Source organism: Eptatretus burgeri, chromosome 6 (assembly GCF_056783735.1).
Source record: "Eptatretus burgeri isolate ZD-2024b chromosome 6, Ebu_testis_v1, whole genome shotgun sequence".
Classification (NCBI taxonomy): domain Eukaryota; kingdom Metazoa; phylum Chordata; class Myxini; order Myxiniformes; family Myxinidae; genus Eptatretus; species Eptatretus burgeri.
This window is the reverse complement of record NC_140966.1, coordinates 64,430,949-64,450,676: the sequence shown is the minus strand read 5'-3', so window position 1 is coordinate 64,450,676 and position 19,728 is coordinate 64,430,949. Positions and strand designations below refer to the sequence as shown.

Here is a 19,728-nt window from a genome sequence, read left to right as displayed (position 1 = left end):
CAACCCCCCCCCCCCAAAAAAAAACCTTCAAAAATCTCCTCTGAAACGGCTGAACATATTGAGGTGAAACTCTGCAGGTATGATTGCCGATCCACGAGGAACAAAAAGTTCCCTACCTATGACATCGTAGGTCACACTTTGGCAGCTATATTGGATTTACCCTAAAACCTGCAAAAATAATCTTCTCCAGAATGGCTTGACAGATCGATGGGAAACTTGCACCAACATGTTCCGCAAGCCTTGGGGATACCAGTGTGTTCACAAATAATTAATCGGTCACATGGTCTGGCAGCCATATTGGTTTGAACATATTGGAAATCGTCTTTAAAAAAATCTTTCTCTTGAAACGCTTCATCAAACCATCTGAAACCACAGTTATGATTTAGTAGTCATGGGGAAAATATGTTTTAAATTTCAGCCTGATCGGGCACATGGTCTGGCAGCCAGAATGATTTCATATTTTGAATCTGGGTTCAAGGATTTAAATGAAACTTGGGACAAGTATGTAATAATGTGGGCGGAGGCATATCTGGTGACATCGAAGAGTGCCCTTCTAGGTTTTTTTGTTGTTGTTTTGGCGGCGGTGAAAAGGAATGGGTTTCCAGCAGGTAATGTGTACTGCCATCTCATGTCATTGCCCCATCCTTTCCTGTAATCTTTTCTGCCTCGATTAATTTTACTTAACCCCAATCCTCTTGCTTGCAGGTTACTGTTTCTTCCCTTCTCTCTCATGTTTTTTTTTTATCTCTCTGCTCATTCCTCTGCTTATTTTGTAAAACTTTTGTCCCAATGTCAATTTGTTTCCCTTTTCCTCTGTCAACTTACAACCATCAGCCTTGACCTTTTATCGAAAAATAATTGATGGTGGGGGTGGGGGGGGGCTGGGGTTGGAGTACATATGTTGAATTGCTGATGAAGAGGTCAAAACTTTAGAAATCCAGCACATAAACTTTATTTGAATTTTAAAAGTCCAGGTTTACCACCAACCTCCACCAATTTGTTCCTATTTTTCCCTGTTTGTGAAACTGCATTCTGGAAGTGGTTCCATTCCATTCTCCTCCCCAGGACCCCAAGCAGGTGTACCACCTTCTCTTATCTTCCCCAACCATACTTACAATATTTTCTACCCTCATTAACCCACCGAACACAACCCTCCTCCTTGCAAGTTCTTATGTTTCCTCCTCTCCCTTTTCATTCATTCCTTTGCATGTTTTATCCAACTGTGGCCCCACTGACCTGACCTACCGTTTCTGGGTGTTTTTCGTGTTTTTTTTTTTAACCCCTTGTCATCTCGCTTTTCCCTGAGCATAGATTTAAGTTTTTAAAAAAATCCCTTCCCTCTCCTTCTATTACATCGATTTGTTTGTTGGATAGAAATGACATAAATCACCAAAATACATCCAGATGAGGGGAGAAAAAAGTTGTTTGCAATGGTCATGCCCCAGAGAAATCCAACACAGATGACATGTTTGGCCTTTAATGTGTGATTTCCAGCCAGTTTCCTTGCTTCCCCAGCAGAGAGCAATTTTCCTGATGCCAATAGAACACAAGTCAGGATTTTGTGTTCAAAACCTTTTGAAAAGCAAAAACAATTTTTACGATTTAAAAAAGAACTCGAGTGAAGTCGACGGCATGTCAACGCAAATCGCCACGCTTCCCACCCAAAGCAAAATTGAAAGATGGTAAAAGATTCCACCAGGAATGGACTAATTTCAAATTTTGAGTTTAAATGAATCTTCTGTTTTTGACCCCTGTGACCCGAAGTCCCCATCCCTGGGGCATAAACCAGGGGTCAAGTCTAAAAAAAACCGTTACATATTTCTTGCGTCCCCCAATGTAGGTTTCATATATAAAGTTTCATACAAAAATGTTTTAAAATGTTTCTGGAATTGAAGAATTGAAAAATGTTTAAAATTGGTATTTGACCTTTTTGACCTATTTGACCACCTCTGAGGGCAGAGCCAAAAAGTGACACTGCTCTTGCACCTTCTTGCCGTGTGTCGATCATTATTACCAAGTTTGTCAAATTTCTGCACAATCATTTAGGAGGAGATAGCATGATGGACAGACAGACAGATCGGGCCGATTAATCCGAAACCCCCTCCCCCTCCGTTATTTTGTTATTTGTTTCTTCTTTAGCACGGGGATAATAACTTCATTATTGGTCTATCCTGCTAATGTCGTTTTGTAAACAAAGATGTGTTTTTTTTTTTTTCTCCACAAAAGTGAGTCTAGAATGGAAGGGCAAGGTTGAACTGACAATGGGATAGCAGGACAACAACTGGGTGCAATCAGCCAGGGAGTAAACAAACAGAAAACTAAAGAGAGGAAATACTGAAAGAATTAAGCAAGTAAGAGGGTTGGGTTAGGAAGGGTTAATGGGAGTAATAAAGATAATGAGTCAGGATGGCGGATGACATGAGGTTATGGTGCACTGCTTGCTTGAAATCCTGAAGGGAAAAGTGGGAAGGTATGGCCTCTGGTAGGCAGTTCCATAGATAGACGTGAGGAATAAACGAGTTGAGGTGTTCTGTCAGCCTTGATTTGGGAAGTTTAACCTCAAAGGGGTTACTGGAAGAAAGTGTGCATCTTGAATGCGCTCAGGAGGGTCGCTAGACTGGTAGTAGAGGGATAAATATAGAAGAATTGGAACGGCTCTCTGTCGAGCACATACCTCCGCCAGGCTGAACAGTTTACGTTTTGTATTCCACTAATGGGTTCGATCTGTATCTGGACCTTAACCAAAATCGAATTGGTTTGTTCTTGTCACCAACCCAACGTATCCACCAAGTTTCGTCCGAATCCGTCCATAGCCTTTCGAGATATCGTGCTATGTATCTTTATTGACCGTATCTCTCTGGTGAAGAATCGTTAAGAGATATCCTGCATACAGACAAACAAATAGACAGGCATTAAAAAAAAAAAAACAGAGACCACCAACCATCCTTCAATGTGAAAGCAACAGACCTTTGCAGCTGTTTTGTTTTCAGTCTCATCCCGATGCTAGAATCACGAATGTAGGGAGATGTGATGTTTCTCCAGCAACCAAATGTACAGGCTGTCTGTAATTTAAATTAATTTGAAATGCTAATCGTAATATTGTTGCAGTTATCGGAGGGTAGTGAAAGAGAAATGATGTCTTGGTTGTAAAACAAAATGCTTAAAGATGGAACGATGACCTTGCCGTTGATGTGTGTTGGGTGCACAGATCTCTGCAGGTGGTGCTTGTGCCTCTTGCGGGGAACACGTGCATCTGGTTCAAAGGTATCTGGTAAATGGGCGGCTCTATCACCGCAATTGTTTCAGGTGAGCGCTTCCACCATGCCTTGCTCAGACACATCTGTGCCCCACTTGATGTACAACTCATTATATTTGGCTATATTTGTTTCTTGAAGTTCAACATTTGATGACTTGTAATAAATTTGTTTGAAGCACAAACTGCTTCGGTGCAGACGGCATACTGTATTTGAAGGTTAGATCTGTATGTACCTTGTACAAGGGGGATTTCTGCTGAAATGCTGTTCTTTTTGTACCTGAGTAATTCCACTGCAGTTGTTTTCATGCGCTTCCAGTCTTTTATTGCTCCATAGCCAAAGGTCCGGGGGCATTGTGTTATCGAGTTGTCCATCCGTGCCTCCGTTATTGTTTATTGCTTGTGAAAATGGAAGCTTTTTCAACTATATTGGTTGGTCTTGTGTGTTATTCTGTTTGTCTGTCAATCGCCGACAGGTCAAAATTTTAAACCAATCTTTACAAAACTTCACCACATGGTAGAGTTCGTCATAAGCAAGAAGTCTATTGTTTTTGAGGTCAACATAGGCCAAAAGTCAACAACTTTATCAAGTTTCTAAAAATCTTCAATTTTCATCTGATTTACGAGAAATTTGAACAGGATTTGAATATCCGGTCACTGAATTCAACTACTAATTGTTTTTGAGGTCAACATGGACCAATAGGCCGAAGGTCAACGACTTAGGTGGTATTATTACAATCCTCAATTTTTATCTGATTGACTTGAAATTTGAAGAGGATTTATATTTTCAGGTCATTGAATTCAACCAGCCAATTATTTTTGAGGTCAACATAGGTCAAAAAGTCGACATCTGTCAAATTTGTAAGATTGACAATTTTCATCCAATTGGCTTGAAATTTGAAGAGGAGTTGCGTATTTTGTCATTGAATTCAACCACCAATTAATTCTTTTTAACATCAAATTTGTTTAATGGATTTCACAAGTATCGTGCTCTGCACGACCTCGTCTTCTTGTTTATTCGTTACCATGATAACTTGTGAACCATAAAGGGGATTTTTCGACCAAACTTGGCGCACGTACGGAATGCAATGCAAAGACGAACTGGTTGGACTTTAGGTTCCAATGGTCATGTACACTTTCATTGAAAATTATTTTGTTACTGCACTAACTTATGAACCCTTAATGCATTTCAAAAAAACTTGCCACAAGTATGGACTGTAATACAAAGATTAACTGAGTCGATCTGTTCATCAGGTCCTAGGTCATGTTCCCTTTGAAAACCATTTTGGAGACATTATTAACTTGTGTTCTGTCTCCCTCTCTCTCGTTTTCACATCACCTTTTAATTGAGATGAAACGTAAAAGCGAGTTGACATATAACTTTGGCAGAGGCATTTACATCGGCATTCACGTCAAATTATTTTTAGTTAGCTATTTGGTCTGGCCTGCCTGGCATTGCACTCCCTTCACTATCAACATTGTTACCTCTGCCACCTAAGGTGGATGGAGATTGTTTTCACCCTTGTTTGTCTCTCTCTGTCTTGGTGTGTTTGTTTATCTGGAAACAGGATATCTCATAAAGTTATGGACAGATTCAGCTGAAATGTGGTGGACAGGTTGGGTATGTGACAAGGACAAATTGAATTAAATTTTGGTGAAACTCTGGATCCAGATACTACAATATTTTCCTTATGTGATTGTTCACCATTCAGAGATGGGGTCCAAAACAATTGATAGCATGATATTTCAAAAAGTTGTGGATGCATTTGGACAAAAATAGGTGGATGAGTTGGTCTTCTTCATAAGTCTTCAACTTGATACATTTGAATGGCTGAGTTGTTCCTGCTAATGTAAGCAACTGTTCATGCTGTACAATCTAATGAAGCAAGTTTTCATCTTAAAACATTATACAGATGCCAAAAATGCTCAGGAACTTTGCTACCCGGCATGTACAAGGAAGGGACACTTCCAAGGACATTCGTGTGCACCCATCACAGAGAGAGCCGAGTGGCCGATCTCCAACCGACCTCACAGCAGCTCGACGACGTCATAATGACCGACTCTGGCGATGGTGATGCAGATAAGTCGGATAGTAAAGAAGTTGAAGAGAAAAGGATTGAAGAAATAAATGCAGATGCAGATGATATTGATAATGAAAAAAAGGCAGACGAGAGAACTTGTGAGCAAGATGATATAGAAAGGCTGAAGGTGGTTAAAGACATGGAGAAGGAAACAAAAGAAAACGATTTGATTGTTCAGGAGTTGAAGCCAGACACTGATAACGTCAAACTGAAAGTTGAAGGCTGCAGCTTCAAGAAGGAGATAGAAGCCCAGCCTGCTATTTCTGTAACAGCCTGTAAAAATGATGAGCAGCCACTTCATGCCAATGGAGAGATTCATGACTCCAGCCATCACAGGCCTGAGTCGGAGGAGCATCAACACCAGAAAAAGGTAGAAACAGTTCCCTGTGCATCAGGCTGCTTGAGTCCTGCCAAGGTGAAACCTTTGCCAGCACCAAGACGCAAGTCGAAGCCTTCTGGGGAATGTGGAGCTGCAAAAGGTGAGGGGTGCATGTTGCAGATGAGCCATTTTGAATATTCCACTACTATTGTTTCAGTCATCTTAGCCTTATGCGACTTTCCCGTGACATGCTTCTCCTGAGTTTAAAATGTTTTTTTTTTTTTTAAATTGGTTTTCTCTAGGATCATCAATCCCCGTTCCAAGGCCTCGACAACAGGCAGTACCTCCATTGGAAACTGAACATCCAGCTGTTGCAGTAGCCCCGAAGGCTCCTCCATGGCTGGCTCTTGTACCAAGTGAGTCTCGAAAGCGGCCTGCACCTTTGCCACCTGGTAACAAGCCAAATAACATAACCCAAGACATCTCGCTTACAATTGAAGAGCCAGAAAAACCTTTGAAAGCAAGCACAACCGATACTGTTCTACAAAACACGAATATGAAATGCCCTGCACAATTGGGCAATCCTTTTGAGGGGGACAATGGCAATGAAGATGGAGCAGAAGAAAGTCGAGATGAAATTACCGAAGACACAGAGGGAGGCTCAAAAAAGTTGCCCACGGAAGAGTTTTACAATCCCTTTGGGAATGGTGATGAGGGTGCAGAGAACAAGGAAGAATTGAGGCTGGCAGGAAAACAAACTGAGGAAAAGCAACCTGGGGCTGAGAATATGGCATCAATCATCGGATTGGAGAAAGGTGTGAGTGACCATGTTTCAGATCACCCTTGGTATAGGATGACACCATCACCTTCCGAAAGCCCCCATGTACAAAAACGGCCTGCTCCACTCGCGCCAATTAGTAAGTACTGTAAAGATGCCCGATGCACAACAACCTCCTTATTGACCTGAAATTTTTGCCTTGCATTGCTCCCTTTCTTTCTGCCCATCCCAAGCCTCAAGTAATTTTGCTCTTTCATTTTTTTAACCCCCATGAATAAATGTAAGCTCCTGCATGTTTTGTTACTAGCAGGTAAACATAGAAGCAGGATACCACCTAAGACCGCAGCTCGGTGCTTGCCAAGTTCCACTGAACTCACCACTACCTCTTTGGAGACAGCAACACACACTGTACAATCTGCTGGCCATTTGAACAATGGAACAATCGACTGCAAATTAAATGGTAAGTCTGACATTCCTTTCCACTTCTTCAAGCATACCATCATTTGGTACAAATTTAGTTTCCACCTGTCAGTTCCACGCAGTTACAATGGGACTAGATGTCGAAGAAATGCTTCCCCATCAGCCAAGTAAGAAAGCTGTTTCCACATGCATTTTAAAATGGGATACAATGTCCAACCACCAATTAATTACTGACACCACATCTACTGCAACAGAGGTTCCACCTGATCAAGATGACTTTTGCTCTGAAGCTCGCCCAGCCTCTGCACCTGGTACGACACAAAGGCAGTCTACACCATTACCTGGGGAAGGACTCTCTCCACCACGCCCAGCTTCAACTCCCATTTTTACATCTTTGCACCTCGAGCCTACCTCAGTCCTCTCTGCATCCAGTCGTCCTGCATCTACTCCAACCCTTTCCTTGGAACCTCAACCAGGAACTTCCACGAACCTCCTCTCATCACTCCGCCCTGCCTCCACTCCAACCGTTTCCTTGACTCCCCAACAAGAAACCCCTTCCACTCTGTCTTCATCCCTGCACCATGCCTCTACTCCTGCATTTCCTTCTCCAACTTTTCATCCAGATCCATGTCCAAATTCCTCCCAACCACCTCCCAAGCCTGCAGCATCACCGGCTCGTTCCCCAAATGTTCAGCCAAAGGTACTTGTAACTTAACCATGAGAGGAAGCAACGTGAAATTATGCTAACTCGAATGCATTTCATTGGGAAAATGATTTTTGCATCCTCGGGAGGTTTTCCAAATGTCTACCAGCTGTGGTATCTATTCATACTCCTTCAAGGTGATACCGATTGCTTGATGGTACATTTCAAATTTCAATTCTCTGCTTGCTCCAGCATGATTGTGGTTTCAGAGAAATTTAAATTCCCCCCCCCCCCTCCGCTTCTCCCGTTCCTTCCTCCTAATCTATCTGAACCATTCTTGTGCAATATATTTACACTGGATAGAAACAAGACACCAATTCTGTTTTGAACCCAATTTACCAAAATTCAATTCGTATGCCCATTCAAGTTTGTTTCCTGTTCTATTCTGTTAAGAGTTGGGAAAAGCCGGTTGTATTGAATATGTTATGGATAAACAGGTTTCGCATTTCAAAATCAAGAACTCATTTCTCAACAGTCAGCTGTGGTGCATTCCCATTCTGCAAGAATGAATAGCGAGTCGATTGCTTTTCCACTTTTTTTTTTTCGCAAGGCAAGTAATTGCATGGGGAGGAAGGGTTTGGGAATGTTTTTTTACTTGGATATTTGTTTAGGTACATAAAAAGGTCACAAATATGGTACGGATGTCCAACATTATTTGATTACATGAGTATTCTTCGTGCTTTTAACAACCATTTCCTCCACCCTTGTCGTGATGTTTGTCATCATACTGCTGAACTTTGAATCCAGATAGAAACACAGTTTGAAGTAAGTGTGACCTCACAGCCATTTTCCCTTTAAGTCTGCATCCTCTACATCTTCTCCCTCACCCACATCTACCACGTGTTCACCCCACCCTGGTCCTTCCTCGAGAAGCTCACCCCACCCATGTATTACCATCACGCATTTCCCCCACGTCGTGCCACCACGCGTCTCCCTCCCTCCACCCCAGCCATTATCCTGTCACAGCGCATCTTCCCCATGCCTCACAGGCTGACTGTACCAACATGACATATAATATGAAGAAAACATGTTCAAGTCAAGGTCGATTGTCATCATGGTTTGTCAACATCTGAGTTTAGATGCTTCGACTCTGGATCCCATGAAATTGAGCGGGAAATGTTTGTAATGCCGTTCTGCTTACAGCTGACTGAAGTCTTCTGTTAATACACACAGAGCATCTGTAAGGAAAACCCTTTCGACCGCAAGCCTCCTGCAGCTAGCAAGGCAAAGCCTGACAAAGGAGCCAAGCCAAAACGTCCGCCGGCGCCCGGACATGGCTATCCCATCATTAAGCGCAAGGTCTGCTTATCCAAAACCTTTTCCACTTAGAAAATAGAAGCATCTTTGATTCTTTACTTTAAATTTTACTTTCTTCTGTCTCCACCCCCACACTCGTTTTTTGTACTTGCAGGTTCACGCAGGTCAATCGGTTCCACAGGAGGAAATCGAGCAAGAGCTACGACTCATGCAGCGCCGGCTCGAGCTACTGGAAAATCGTGGAGTTGAGATGGAAGCTGTGCTCAGGAGCGCTGAGAGTGGTACGTCATTCTCTTGATTATTTTCTCCCTTTCTTGTTCTTCCTCAACCTCCTCCTCCTCCTCTTACATCTCGCGGTCATTTGTTCCCTGCACTGTTCAGACGATGAAGAGCCTTTGATGGCTGAGTGGTTCCGACTAATTAATGACAAACGTCAGCTGATGCGTCAAGAATCTGAGCTTGTTTACATGTGAGTCGCTTGCTCACTTATCTTTCCACTCCCACAATGGACCATGTCCTCATTTCCCTCCTCCTTTTAATCACTTGTCTTTGTCAATTCTACTTTTGTCTAGCTTCTTCGTCACTTGCTCTTTGTTTTACTTGCCTTTTCCTACATTTCCTTTTCTCGTTTCAATAAGTCTTTTGTTCCATAATTATTTTGAGTTCTTACCTTCTTCAGGTTGAAGCAGCAGTCCTTAGAGGAACATCAAACTGACATAGAATTTGAGCTGCGGAGACTCTTCAACAAGCCAGGTACGTCGGCTCACCGTTTATCAAGTCCCATGTTACTTATCCAAATTGCGATGCTTCTTCCTTCTTGCCTCACAATCTGGTCAATGCTGTAATAGAGGCCGATCGAACAGAAAAAGACAGAGAACGGGAGCAGCAGTTGCTACAAGACCTCGTGTACACCATTGAAGGGCGCAATGCCATTGTTGAATCCATGCACGAAGACAAACAGCGGTGAGCTTCCTGACTGGCTCTATCATATTCCTCCACATGATGAGTCCACTCACCTCTTGACATTTGCCTCATGAAATTTTTAACATCATCATCCTGTTTTGTGCTTGCACCATCATACTCTTCCTTACTGTATATTTGCATTTTATCCTTATTTGATCACTGTTTTACAACACCTGTATCATACAATAACACATTTGTGGCATTGTGCTGAACCGTCAGCTGCTCAATATGTTCAATCTTATTGTCCTCTATCATAAAGTGGATTATTGGTGGTTTTGTGTGTTTTTTTTTCTTTTCTCGTAGTGAGGCCGAAGAAGATGAAGCGGTGGAGAAAATTTCGAAGAAAGGTAACCAACTCGAAGGTATTCTTCATCCATCCAAGTTGAAGGGAATGGTTTTTCTATTGGCTCAGTACTTTGCTGAGGTTGCAAGGTTCAATCTGGAATTCTCACCACAAATTTGCACACAAGTTTCCAAGGGTGCTGGCAGGATAGCCTGGAGGTACGCACACTGGGGTCTGAGCTGTCTCACTCGAGTTTGAATCTCGGCCCAGCTACAAACTGTCGCCCTGGTGTTTTGCAATGTTCCGTCTCTCGGATGGACGTTAAACTGGGTGTTCCATCTGCCAACATCGGTCGGTGGGCATGAAAGATCCCATGTTGTCCTTCGCAAAGAGCACGTGAGATAATATTGCCAGCACCTCAGCCAAATGCCAAATTGCTGCTCCAACCGACAGGAGACAACAGCTGCACCCCAAGCAAATTATGTTGTCTGTGCTGCACATGAAAGAATGAAGAGGTGGGCCAAAGAACACGAGGTTCAACTCAAAGTGCCACAAGACACCAAAAATATTCCAGCAATGGAATGGGTGAATATTGGGTCCAAGTTACTGAACAGATCAACTGCATCCTTTTCCCATGAAGGATAAATCTATTTGAAGCATTTAAAAGAAAAACATTTTAAATAATTCTCAACGACAGAAGCACCGTTTGAGATCGAATGGCACTTTTCCAAAACCTTGTCACCACATACATCATTCTCTCTCTCCCTCTCTCCCCCCTCCCCCTCCCTCCCCCTCTCCTCCTCCCCCTTCTCTCCCCCTCTCTCTCTCCCCTCTCTATCTCTATCTCTCTCTCCCTCCTCCCTCTCTCTCTCTCTCTCTCCCTCTCTCCCTCTCTCTCCTTCCTCCCTCTCTCTCCTTCCTCCCTCTCTCTCCTTCCTCCCTCTCTCTCTCCTCCCTCTCTCTCGCCTCCCTCTCTCTCTCCTCCCTCTCTCTCTCTCTCCTCCCTTCCCTCCCTCCTACCTCTCTCCTCTCTCTCCCCTCTCTCCCCCTCCCCTCTCTCTCCCCCTCCCCTCTCTCTCCCCCTCCCTCTCTCTCCCCCTCCCTCTCTCTCTCCCCCTCCCTCTCTCTCCCCCTCCCTCTCTCTCTCCCTCCCCTCTCTCCCCCTCCCCTCTCTCTCTCTCTCTGCCCCTCTCTCTCTCTCTCTCTTCCCTCTTTCTCTCTCTCCTTTCCTCTCCCTCTCCTCTCTCTTCTCCTCTCTCTCTGCCCTCTCTCTTCTCCTCTCCCTCTCCCTTCTCCCCTCCTCTCCCTCTCTCTTCCCTCTCTCTCTCCTCTCTCCCCTCTCTCTTTCTCTCTCTCCTCTCTTCTCTCTTCTCCTCTCTCTACCCCCTCTCTCTCTCTCCTACCTCTCTCCTCTCTCTCTCTCTCTCTCTCTCCCTCTCCCTTCTCTCCCTCTCCCTTCTCCTCTCCCTCTCTCTTCTCCTCTCTCTCTCTCTCTGCCCTCTCTCTTCTCTCTCTCTCTCTCTCTCTCTCTCTCTCTCTCTCTCTCTCTCTCTCTCTCTCTCTCTCTCTCTCTCTCTCTCTCTCTCTCTCTCTCTCTCTCTCTCTCTCTCTCTCTCTCTCTCTCTCTCTCTCTCTCTCTCTCTCTCTCTCTCTCTCTCTCTCTCTCTCTCTCTCTCTCTCTCTCTCTCTCTCTCTCTCTCTCTCTCTCTCTCTCTCTCTCTCTCTCTCTCTCTCTCTCTCTCTCTCTCTCTCTCTCTCTCTCTCTCTCTCTCTCTCTCTCTCTCTCTCTCTCTCTCTCTCTCTCTCTCTCTCTCTCTCTCTCTCTCTCTCTCTCTCTCTCTCTCTCTCTCTCTCTCTCTCTCTCTCTCTCTCTCTCTCTCTCTCTCTCTCCCTCTCTCTCTCCCCCTCTCTCTCTCCTCTCCTTCTCTCCCTCTCCCTCTCTCTCCCCCCTCTCCTTCTCCTCTCCCTCTCTCCCTCTCTCTCTTCTCTCTCTCTCCTCTCCTTCTCTCTCTCCCCACCTCTCCCCTCTCTCTTTCTCTCTCATCTCCTCTCCCTCTCTCTCTCCCTCTCCCTTCTCTTCCCTCTCTCTGCCCTTCTCTCTCTCTCTCCTACCTCTCTCTCTCCTCTCCCTCTCCCTTCTCTTCCCTCTCTCTCTCTCCCTCTCTCTCCTCTCTCCCTCTCTCTCCCCTCTCTCCTCTCCCTCTCTCTCCTCTCTCCCTCTCTCTCCCCTCTCTCTCTCTCTCTCTCTCTCTCTCTCTCTCTCTCTCTCTCTCTCTCTCTCTCTCTCTCTCTCTCTCTCTCTCTCTCTCTCTCCCACCCTCTCATTCTCTCTCTCTCTCTCTCTCTCTCCCGCCCTCTCATTCTCTCTCTCTCTCTCTCTCTCCCGCCCTCTCTCTCTCTCTCTGCTCTCTCTCTCTCCCGCCCTCTCTCTCTCTCTCTCTCTGCTCTCTCTCTCTCTCTCTCCCGCCCTCTCTCTCTCTCTCTCTGCTCTCTCTCTCTCTCTCTCCCGCCCTCTCTCTCTCTCTCTCTGCTCTCTCTCTCTCTCTCTCTCTCTCTCCGCCCCACCCCCTCTGTACCTTTCCCAAGCAGACCTGCTGAAGGAAGGAAGCCCAGGTACCACACGCAGGAAGGCCAAGTTCAAACCTTTGAAGATGTTAAAGAAGGTCGGAGGGAAAAAGGAGAAGGAAAAGAAGATAAAAGAAAGCGTTCTACAGTGAGGTGAAGTTGCGAGGAAATGTTGGTGTTACAGTGACTCTTAAAGAGGCAATCCTTGAGCAATTTAAGAATTCTACAACAAAGGAAGGAGGGTATGGAGAAATCGATAGGCCCCAGTAATGTTGACCAAATGTGCACACTCTCGCGAGTAAATTTGTGTCCGTTGCTGGGGCCGAGCGGACACAAACCCTCAGTGGATTTATTGTTTTTAAACTTTAAGAGTTTTGAGTTGTATTCGTTGGTTGAAGTTTTTTTTGTTTTTTAAAATTTTTTTCAGTGTTCAAATTGTATTTATGCTTAATGTTATGTTGCAGTTATTTTAAGTATGCATTTAAAGTGTGACGTGAAAGTTACTGAGCTATGCAACTTGTTTGTGCTAAAGGAATTGATTGCTTCGTTTGCATCAGGATAGCACAGCGGATGACAAACCATGTGTTTTTGAAGTTAGTCCATTCGTTTCCTCCATTACCATTTTTTCATTTTACATTTTAATCATTGTGCCAGTTTATGGTAACCCCTGCAGTTTCAGGGTTCACGTCGGAGAGCATACGCTACGTACGTGCAAGCTTTGTCCTGTTTTGAACTAATGTTGCTGAATCGATCAAGTGTTAATAAACAGGATGATTCATGATCTGTTGTGTTGTGCGAAGAGATTTTGTTGGTTTGAGGTGTTTTTTGCCAGTGGTCATCGACATAGTATGTACATACAAAATGGTGGAATTATTTGACCTCACCCTTCCCCACATCTGAAACATTCACCTTAACTCCATCCTCATTTTCCTCGTCTCTGCCAGCGATAAACTGCCATCCTGGTGGGTGAGGCATTGGTGTGTGTGCCGTCCCTTGGATGGCCGTTAAACTGTATCCCCTCTGCCAGCATTAGTTGGTGGAGGTTAAAGATCCCACCTTCATTTAGAGCAGGTGAGTTATTGCCGGTCTCAGAACAAATTCAAAATTCCTGCCTTGACTGAGTAACAAGTAGTCTGGTCTTATTGTCGGTTTGTTGACATGTTACACTGCTTACTATCTTTATGTGGTTGTTTCCTGCACCATAAACTTTTCATTTAAAAAAATTAAAAAAAAACATTCCTGCTTTTATCAATGGAAAGGTGTGCAGCTACTGTTGCAATCACATCCTATTGATTCTACCACCACCATAATCTAGAAGTTATCTCACTCAACCAATAAGGAATATCTGTAGTTGCATTGAATCACATGATTAATTCTTCAAAGATGATAACTTCACCCTCTTCTTAACTTAACTTGGAACAAGCTGGTAAAGTCGGTGATCCACGTAGATTGTAGAACAACTTTGGTGAGGTCAGTAGGGTGAATATACTGATTCTGGCTCACTTTCCCCCACTTTAATGAATGGGGGATTCTCAGCGATTCATTTTTTTCCCCCTAAAAAATAAACCCCCTTTTTATCCCAAGGTATATTTATTTGTCTCCCCTTTTAACCTAGTGGCACTCTTTTCAAATAACCAATGCAATAAGATAAAGATTTGTTCAAGTAGTAAAGTAGTAATGTGATTTGTTGAAGGTGATTCTAAAGAAATATCTGAAACATGCAAGCCTCGGGACACTCTTTTTCAAATAACCAATGCATATTGTTTAGCTCACTCATTGAACCTACAAAGATTTGTTCATTCTCAAATTCCTTCAATAGTTTAATTTTCTTTGCACAATAATCCCCATCTAAAATAGTTAAAAATAAAACATTTGAATCTTTATATTTTTTAAGATACTCCTTTTGTGCCATTATGAAATGATAAACTTCTCTTTATGCTCTTGTTTGACCACCTCCTGAGCCTCAGATTTTTTTTTTTTCATAAGCCACGCCCACTTTTTCATAAGCCCCGCCTACTCTTACATCATTTCCAGTTCATCTCTGACTCACAAAGAAATCACTAGAAAATTCTAGAATGTTATGGTTTTGAAAAATTTCCCAATGAAGGCTTGTCTAGGCTTGCCCAGGCAATTTTCAAACAATCCTCCATTTTGAAAAAGGAAACCATAGCAACCAGTCTTTCTGTATAAAAGATTCAAGCCCAGACTCTATTTTAAAAATATTTTACTGAGAATGGAGTGCTGTACTGAGCTTGGAGTTCCTTGGAATTCTACTACTTGTATGGAACTTAACTTTCAAGTTGATGAACTGGATTCAAACCTCTTATCCATTGAGGTAAGATTTTATTTTCCTATTTTCAGAGTTTGATTGAAGCATAGACTCATTTAATAAATAAATCACTTAATTAATACATTATTATTTTCTCTCACAGGAAATTGTATCTGAAAATACCGATTTTGCCACAACTTGGGGTGAAATTGTTGGCTTGGTTGAAGACCTTGTGAGCGACCAAGACCCACAGAACGAGCTCGACCTTGATGGCCCAACCAAAGAGTTCTACCTTGGAGACCAGCAAAATCCTGAAAAAGAGTTTTACAGCAATAGTACTCATTGTGAGTTATCAAGACAATACCCACTGAACAAGTTATACCTTGATGAGCCAGAATACAAGTTTTACCTTGAAGACTCACAAATTTTGAAAGAATCAATAAATGAGTTCTGCCTTGATGGTTTAAATAACTACTTTGGAGACTCAGGAAAAGGGTTCTGCCAAGATGGTTCTAAATATGGAACCCACCTTGGAGACTCACAAATTTCAGACATTTTGAAAAATGGAGATTTCCTTGATGGTCCACAGTTATACTATGTGAGATCTATCACTGAAACCCATAAAAATTGGAAAAATGGGGTTTTCCTTGATGATCCACAGTTATACTATGTGAGATCTATCACCGAAACCCACAATATTTCTGGAAATTGTGGTTCTACCTTGGAGTCTTGGATAGATGGTTATATTTTTGGAGACTTGAAATGTGGGTTCTGGCTTGATAACTCGCAATGTGATACGTATCTTGGAAACTCAACAGGACTGTGGTTATACCTTGGAGACTTGGAAAGTTGGGTTTATTTTGGAGACTTGAAATGTGGTTTCTACCACTCTTTGGGATCTAAACCTATCGATGTAGTTCTTTGTTGGATGGTGCTTGACGAGAGCAATATCAAGAAAATTCTTACTCCCCCTTTCAACTTCATCAAACCTGAAAGCCTTACAAGACAGAATTGGAAGAAGAGAAAAAAACATAAAAAAAAAATATATAGTTAGTTCTGGGAAGAAAGTGCAGGAAGGATCGAACTCTACCTTTCTACTTCATCAAACCTGAAGGTCTTAAAAGACAGAATTGGAAGAAGAGAAAAAAAAAAAAGGTAAAAAATATATATTGTTGAAATACGTATTGAAAAAAAAATACATTGTGTTTGGCGGTTGGGGTTGAGATTTTGAATGTGAGGGTTGGGGGGTGGGGGTTGGGATTTTGAAACTGAAGGTTGGGGTTGAGATTTTGAATGTGAGGGTTGGGACACACACACACACACACACACACACACACACACACACACACACACACACACACACACACACACACACACACACACACACGTTAAGCCTTGACTATTCAGTTGAGGATTCTGTGTTTGGGGGTTCACAGATCGAAGAACGTCCCCCACTGCACACACACCAACAAACAAAAGTTAAGCCTTGACTATGTTGTCGAGGATTCTGTTTGGGGTTCACAGATCTAAGAACTTCCCCCACTGCACACACACCAACAAACAAAAGTTAAGCCTTGACTATTCAGTTGAGGATTCTGTGTTTGGGGTTCACAGATCAAAGAACGTCCCCCACTTACACACACATTATATATTGTTTCGAATGTGGGAATTCGATTGCACACAACAAACAGGTTGCTTTAGTCAGCTATGTCGATAAGTGCTTGTTCCCTAGATAGCTCACCTTTCGTTGTTTAAATGTTCAGAAATCGATTAGATGCGCTGCGGATAGATTTAATAGTTAGGGAACGAACAATGGAGACATCCCTCCCCCTCTTCTGCGAAGAGGAAGAACCACCCTGCCGTCCCGTGACTCATGATGTCAACAACTCCCTCCCACCCGTGGCTGAGCGGGGGATGGAGCATGAGGGCATGAGTCACGCCGAGAGCGGGGGAAGGGCGGGAGAAGGATAAGAGGAGATCTTTTCTTTTGTTCGTGGGCAGAGTTGGAGAAGGGAGTTGAGGGGAGTCGTTCAGCAGACCGTCGGGTCCTGCTTGTCTTGCGTTAGGGTTGAGGCCTTCGGAAGCTTTTTGCTTCGGCTGGCTCAGTGAGCTTCGGCTGAGGCCTGGCTCGGGAGGAGGCTTTTTGCTTTGATGGTTCCGTGAGCTTCGGCTTCTGCTTGGCTCGGGAGAGCTTTTTGCTTCAAGCTGCCCTGCTTGGAAGGAAGTTAAGCCGGTCGCTCGGCTCGAGCTGCGAGTGGTGGCTTCTTCTTCTTGGTTTGTGGAGCTCTTTGTTCTCCATTTTGGTTCCCGGCTTGGTGCGACTCAGACCTCTTCTTGGAGGTGGTTCCTCGGGGAAGCGACGCATCGACGGGAAGGATCGGCGCCTCGTCTCACCAGCACGTGTTGAGAAGCGCGGGAGGATTCGTGGGAGCTCGGGAAGGATCGCAGCTCACGGCGATTGGATCCATCTCTCTCGCTGGAGCCCGGGTCCGAACAACTTGAAGACTACACAAGGTGGAGAGGTTCGAGATAGGTTCTGGGTTTCAGCTCACCTGCCCACCGAGCTGGAGCTCGTTATTAAAGGTCTCTGCCACCATTTCTTGGGTGTGTGTGTGTGTGTGTGTGCGCGCGTACGTGTGTCCGTGGGCCCGTCTAATAAGTAGGAAGTGCTGTTAAGTGCAAGTGATTGTACATAATAAGTAGACGGTTGTAGTTCTTTTGTCGTGCTTTTGTTGTTTGTATAATTGCATACGTGCTTTATTATAATAAATGTCCCTGTGTGAATGTAAACCGGTTCGTTGCGTCCATTCCCTCATTGAACTGCCCCATCTTGCACTCGGAATATAGTTGGTTTTTAAATAGCCGATAAAGTGATCGGCTCCAACGGGACTGCGCGATAATACCCTGCTCGGTTATCCCAAAAGGAAGCGAGCTGCTTAAGCGGCTCGTTTCCAAGCGGTCCCGTTGAGGTACAATCTCTCGGTAACCTACCCGCGCGAATAATTAGGTAAATCGAAGATTTGGCAATCGGACCCTGTACCGTGCGGGTGGAGTGCGGACAAGGTTGTGGTGTGGTTACAAACACACCCGTGGCTGGTTTCCGGCGTTGATCCGAAAAGCCGCGACTGGATTGTCCGTTTGGTGGGCGAAGCAACCGCAATTGGTTAGACGCGGTCGTTCTCATGCCGACGGGTGGGAAATCTCCAACAATATTTTTTTTAATTTAACCCTGTTATACACCTCGAACTTGGCCCTCGAGTGTCCACAGCGGTGTATTGTAGGAGGGAGTGAAGCGCCAACCCATTGCTCCCATGGGTATTATCTGCTTAGTTTTGTCTTTTATAATTCCTGTGAATAAAATGAACCTAAAATCTCTTCCCCTTCTAAATCATATATCTTACAAGTCCAAGGAACCGTATCTATTACATCAACAATTTTAAAAGTTCGTTCGTCCATCGTTTAGTATAAATCCTTTTCAAAATGAGATTTCCATCTATATATTCTTCCCATATCACCAACTTTGAACTTAGGTTTTCTGACATTAATCTGTTTTTCATATTTTAATTTTGTAAATGTTTCTGATGTTTTCATATTCGTTGACATGTGAAACGTGTCATTATACTTATCCACAATATCCTGAATAAAAGATGACCATTGTTGTGAACCGAGTTGTGTGAATTTTTTATATAGTCTCTCTTTTAAGGTACGATTAAAACGTTCAATAACAACGGCTTTTCCTTCATTTAAGGTACTGTATAATGTAATGCTGTTATTTTTTAGAAAATTCATAAATGTCTTGTTATAAAACTCCCCACCCTCATCAGTCCACAATTTTTTTTAGGTTTTTCTCTTACTTTTATGAAATATCTGTTGAAAGGCTAACGTGCTTCATTATGTTTGGTTGGTTGATAACATAAGAGTATTACCTGTTTTGTTTTTTAAAGGGACAACCCATGCGTATCCACTCCTCAAATCAATAACGGTTAAAGCATACTTGTACCCCTTATCATTATTGAGTTCAATCAAATCAGCGGACCAGATATAATCAACTTCCTTGGAATAAACCTTCCTTCTCTGAAACTTTGTGAATATTGGTTGATGTCATTCATCAGTTCATTGCTCTTCAATCTTAATGACATCATTGGAGCCTCTAAGTTTTTTGAATTTCCAAGTCCAAGTTTCAATTTAGCACTGATCATCTTCTTCACGATGAACCTATCAACTTTTTCTCTCAAGGTTGGATTTTGTATCAGAGACAAATTGTACAACATTTCTCTATCAGCTTCATGCTTTTCTTCCAAAGTTGTGGTATTCCCATAATCAATATTGTGTCTCATGCACACTTCATCAACCCTATTGATGGGCTTACTCTATGATTTAGGATTGTCTGCCTCATCTAATCTTTTATCCAAGTTTGTGCCTCGACCACAGAAAGAATAAGCTGGTAGATGTAATTCCCCTGGTATTCCAGTAGTTGTAAATTTACTTCCTGATAAAAACTTTTGTATATATCCTCCGAGTTTGTGTTTGGAGATAAATTGATTTTTTTTTTGAACCACACACCGAACATATACCTTTTTGTATAACCCTGTTATTTTTACTTTTAAAATATGAAATATTTTTAGTATTAGTTTTCTTTTTACATTTGAGACAATAACATTTACTTATGACAAAAATTCCTGCAGAGTGCGAAAACCTTTTTAGTTTCCAACATGCACATTTGAATCTTAATTTTTAAAACAAAGAATCCTTAGAAATGCCTTCACTCTCTCCTCCATTTATTTAAGAAAAAAATGAAAAACTTTCAAGTCAATATCTTGTTCTTGAAAACAATGTC

The 19,728-nt window shown here is 43.0% G+C and overlaps 2 protein-coding genes across 8 annotated transcripts in view; one reads left to right on the top strand and one right to left on the bottom strand.

The window, feature by feature from the left end:
* Positions 1-13,403, top strand: part of LOC147024956 (MICAL-like protein 1) — a 43,094-nt gene extending 29,691 nt beyond the window's left edge. The window contains exons 5-16 of one of the 6 annotated variants that reach the window (XM_085885406.1): positions 3,209-3,306; positions 5,167-5,813; positions 5,956-6,570; positions 6,742-6,891; positions 7,106-7,551; positions 8,728-8,853; positions 8,966-9,092; positions 9,193-9,280; positions 9,491-9,564; positions 9,660-9,774; positions 10,078-10,136; positions 12,644-13,403. In XM_085885406.1, the coding sequence (XP_085741532.1) occupies positions 3,209-3,306; positions 5,167-5,813; positions 5,956-6,570; positions 6,742-6,891; positions 7,106-7,551; positions 8,728-8,853; positions 8,966-9,092; positions 9,193-9,280; positions 9,491-9,564; positions 9,660-9,774; positions 10,078-10,136; positions 12,644-12,774 (2,676 nt within the window). In that variant the 3' untranslated portion in view covers positions 12,775-13,403. Of the gene's footprint in view, positions 1-3,208; positions 3,307-5,166; positions 5,814-5,955; positions 6,571-6,738; positions 6,892-7,105; positions 7,552-8,727; positions 8,854-8,965; positions 9,093-9,192; positions 9,281-9,490; positions 9,565-9,659; positions 9,775-10,077; positions 10,137-12,643 lie in introns of those variants that run through there. The other 5 variants (XM_085885408.1, XM_085885407.1, XM_085885405.1 and 2 more) reach the window with 5 other exon arrangements.
* A 1,050-nt stretch (positions 13,404-14,453) lies between these two features.
* The window catches only part of LOC147024955 (growth arrest-specific protein 7-like), a 239,031-nt gene continuing 233,756 nt past the window's right edge, over positions 14,454-19,728 (bottom strand). The window contains exon 15 of one of the 2 annotated variants that reach the window (XM_085885413.1): positions 14,454-15,202. The gene's annotated coding sequence lies outside the window, so the exon portion shown is untranslated. The remainder of the gene's footprint in view (positions 15,203-19,728) is intronic. The other variant, XM_085885415.1, reaches the window with a different exon arrangement.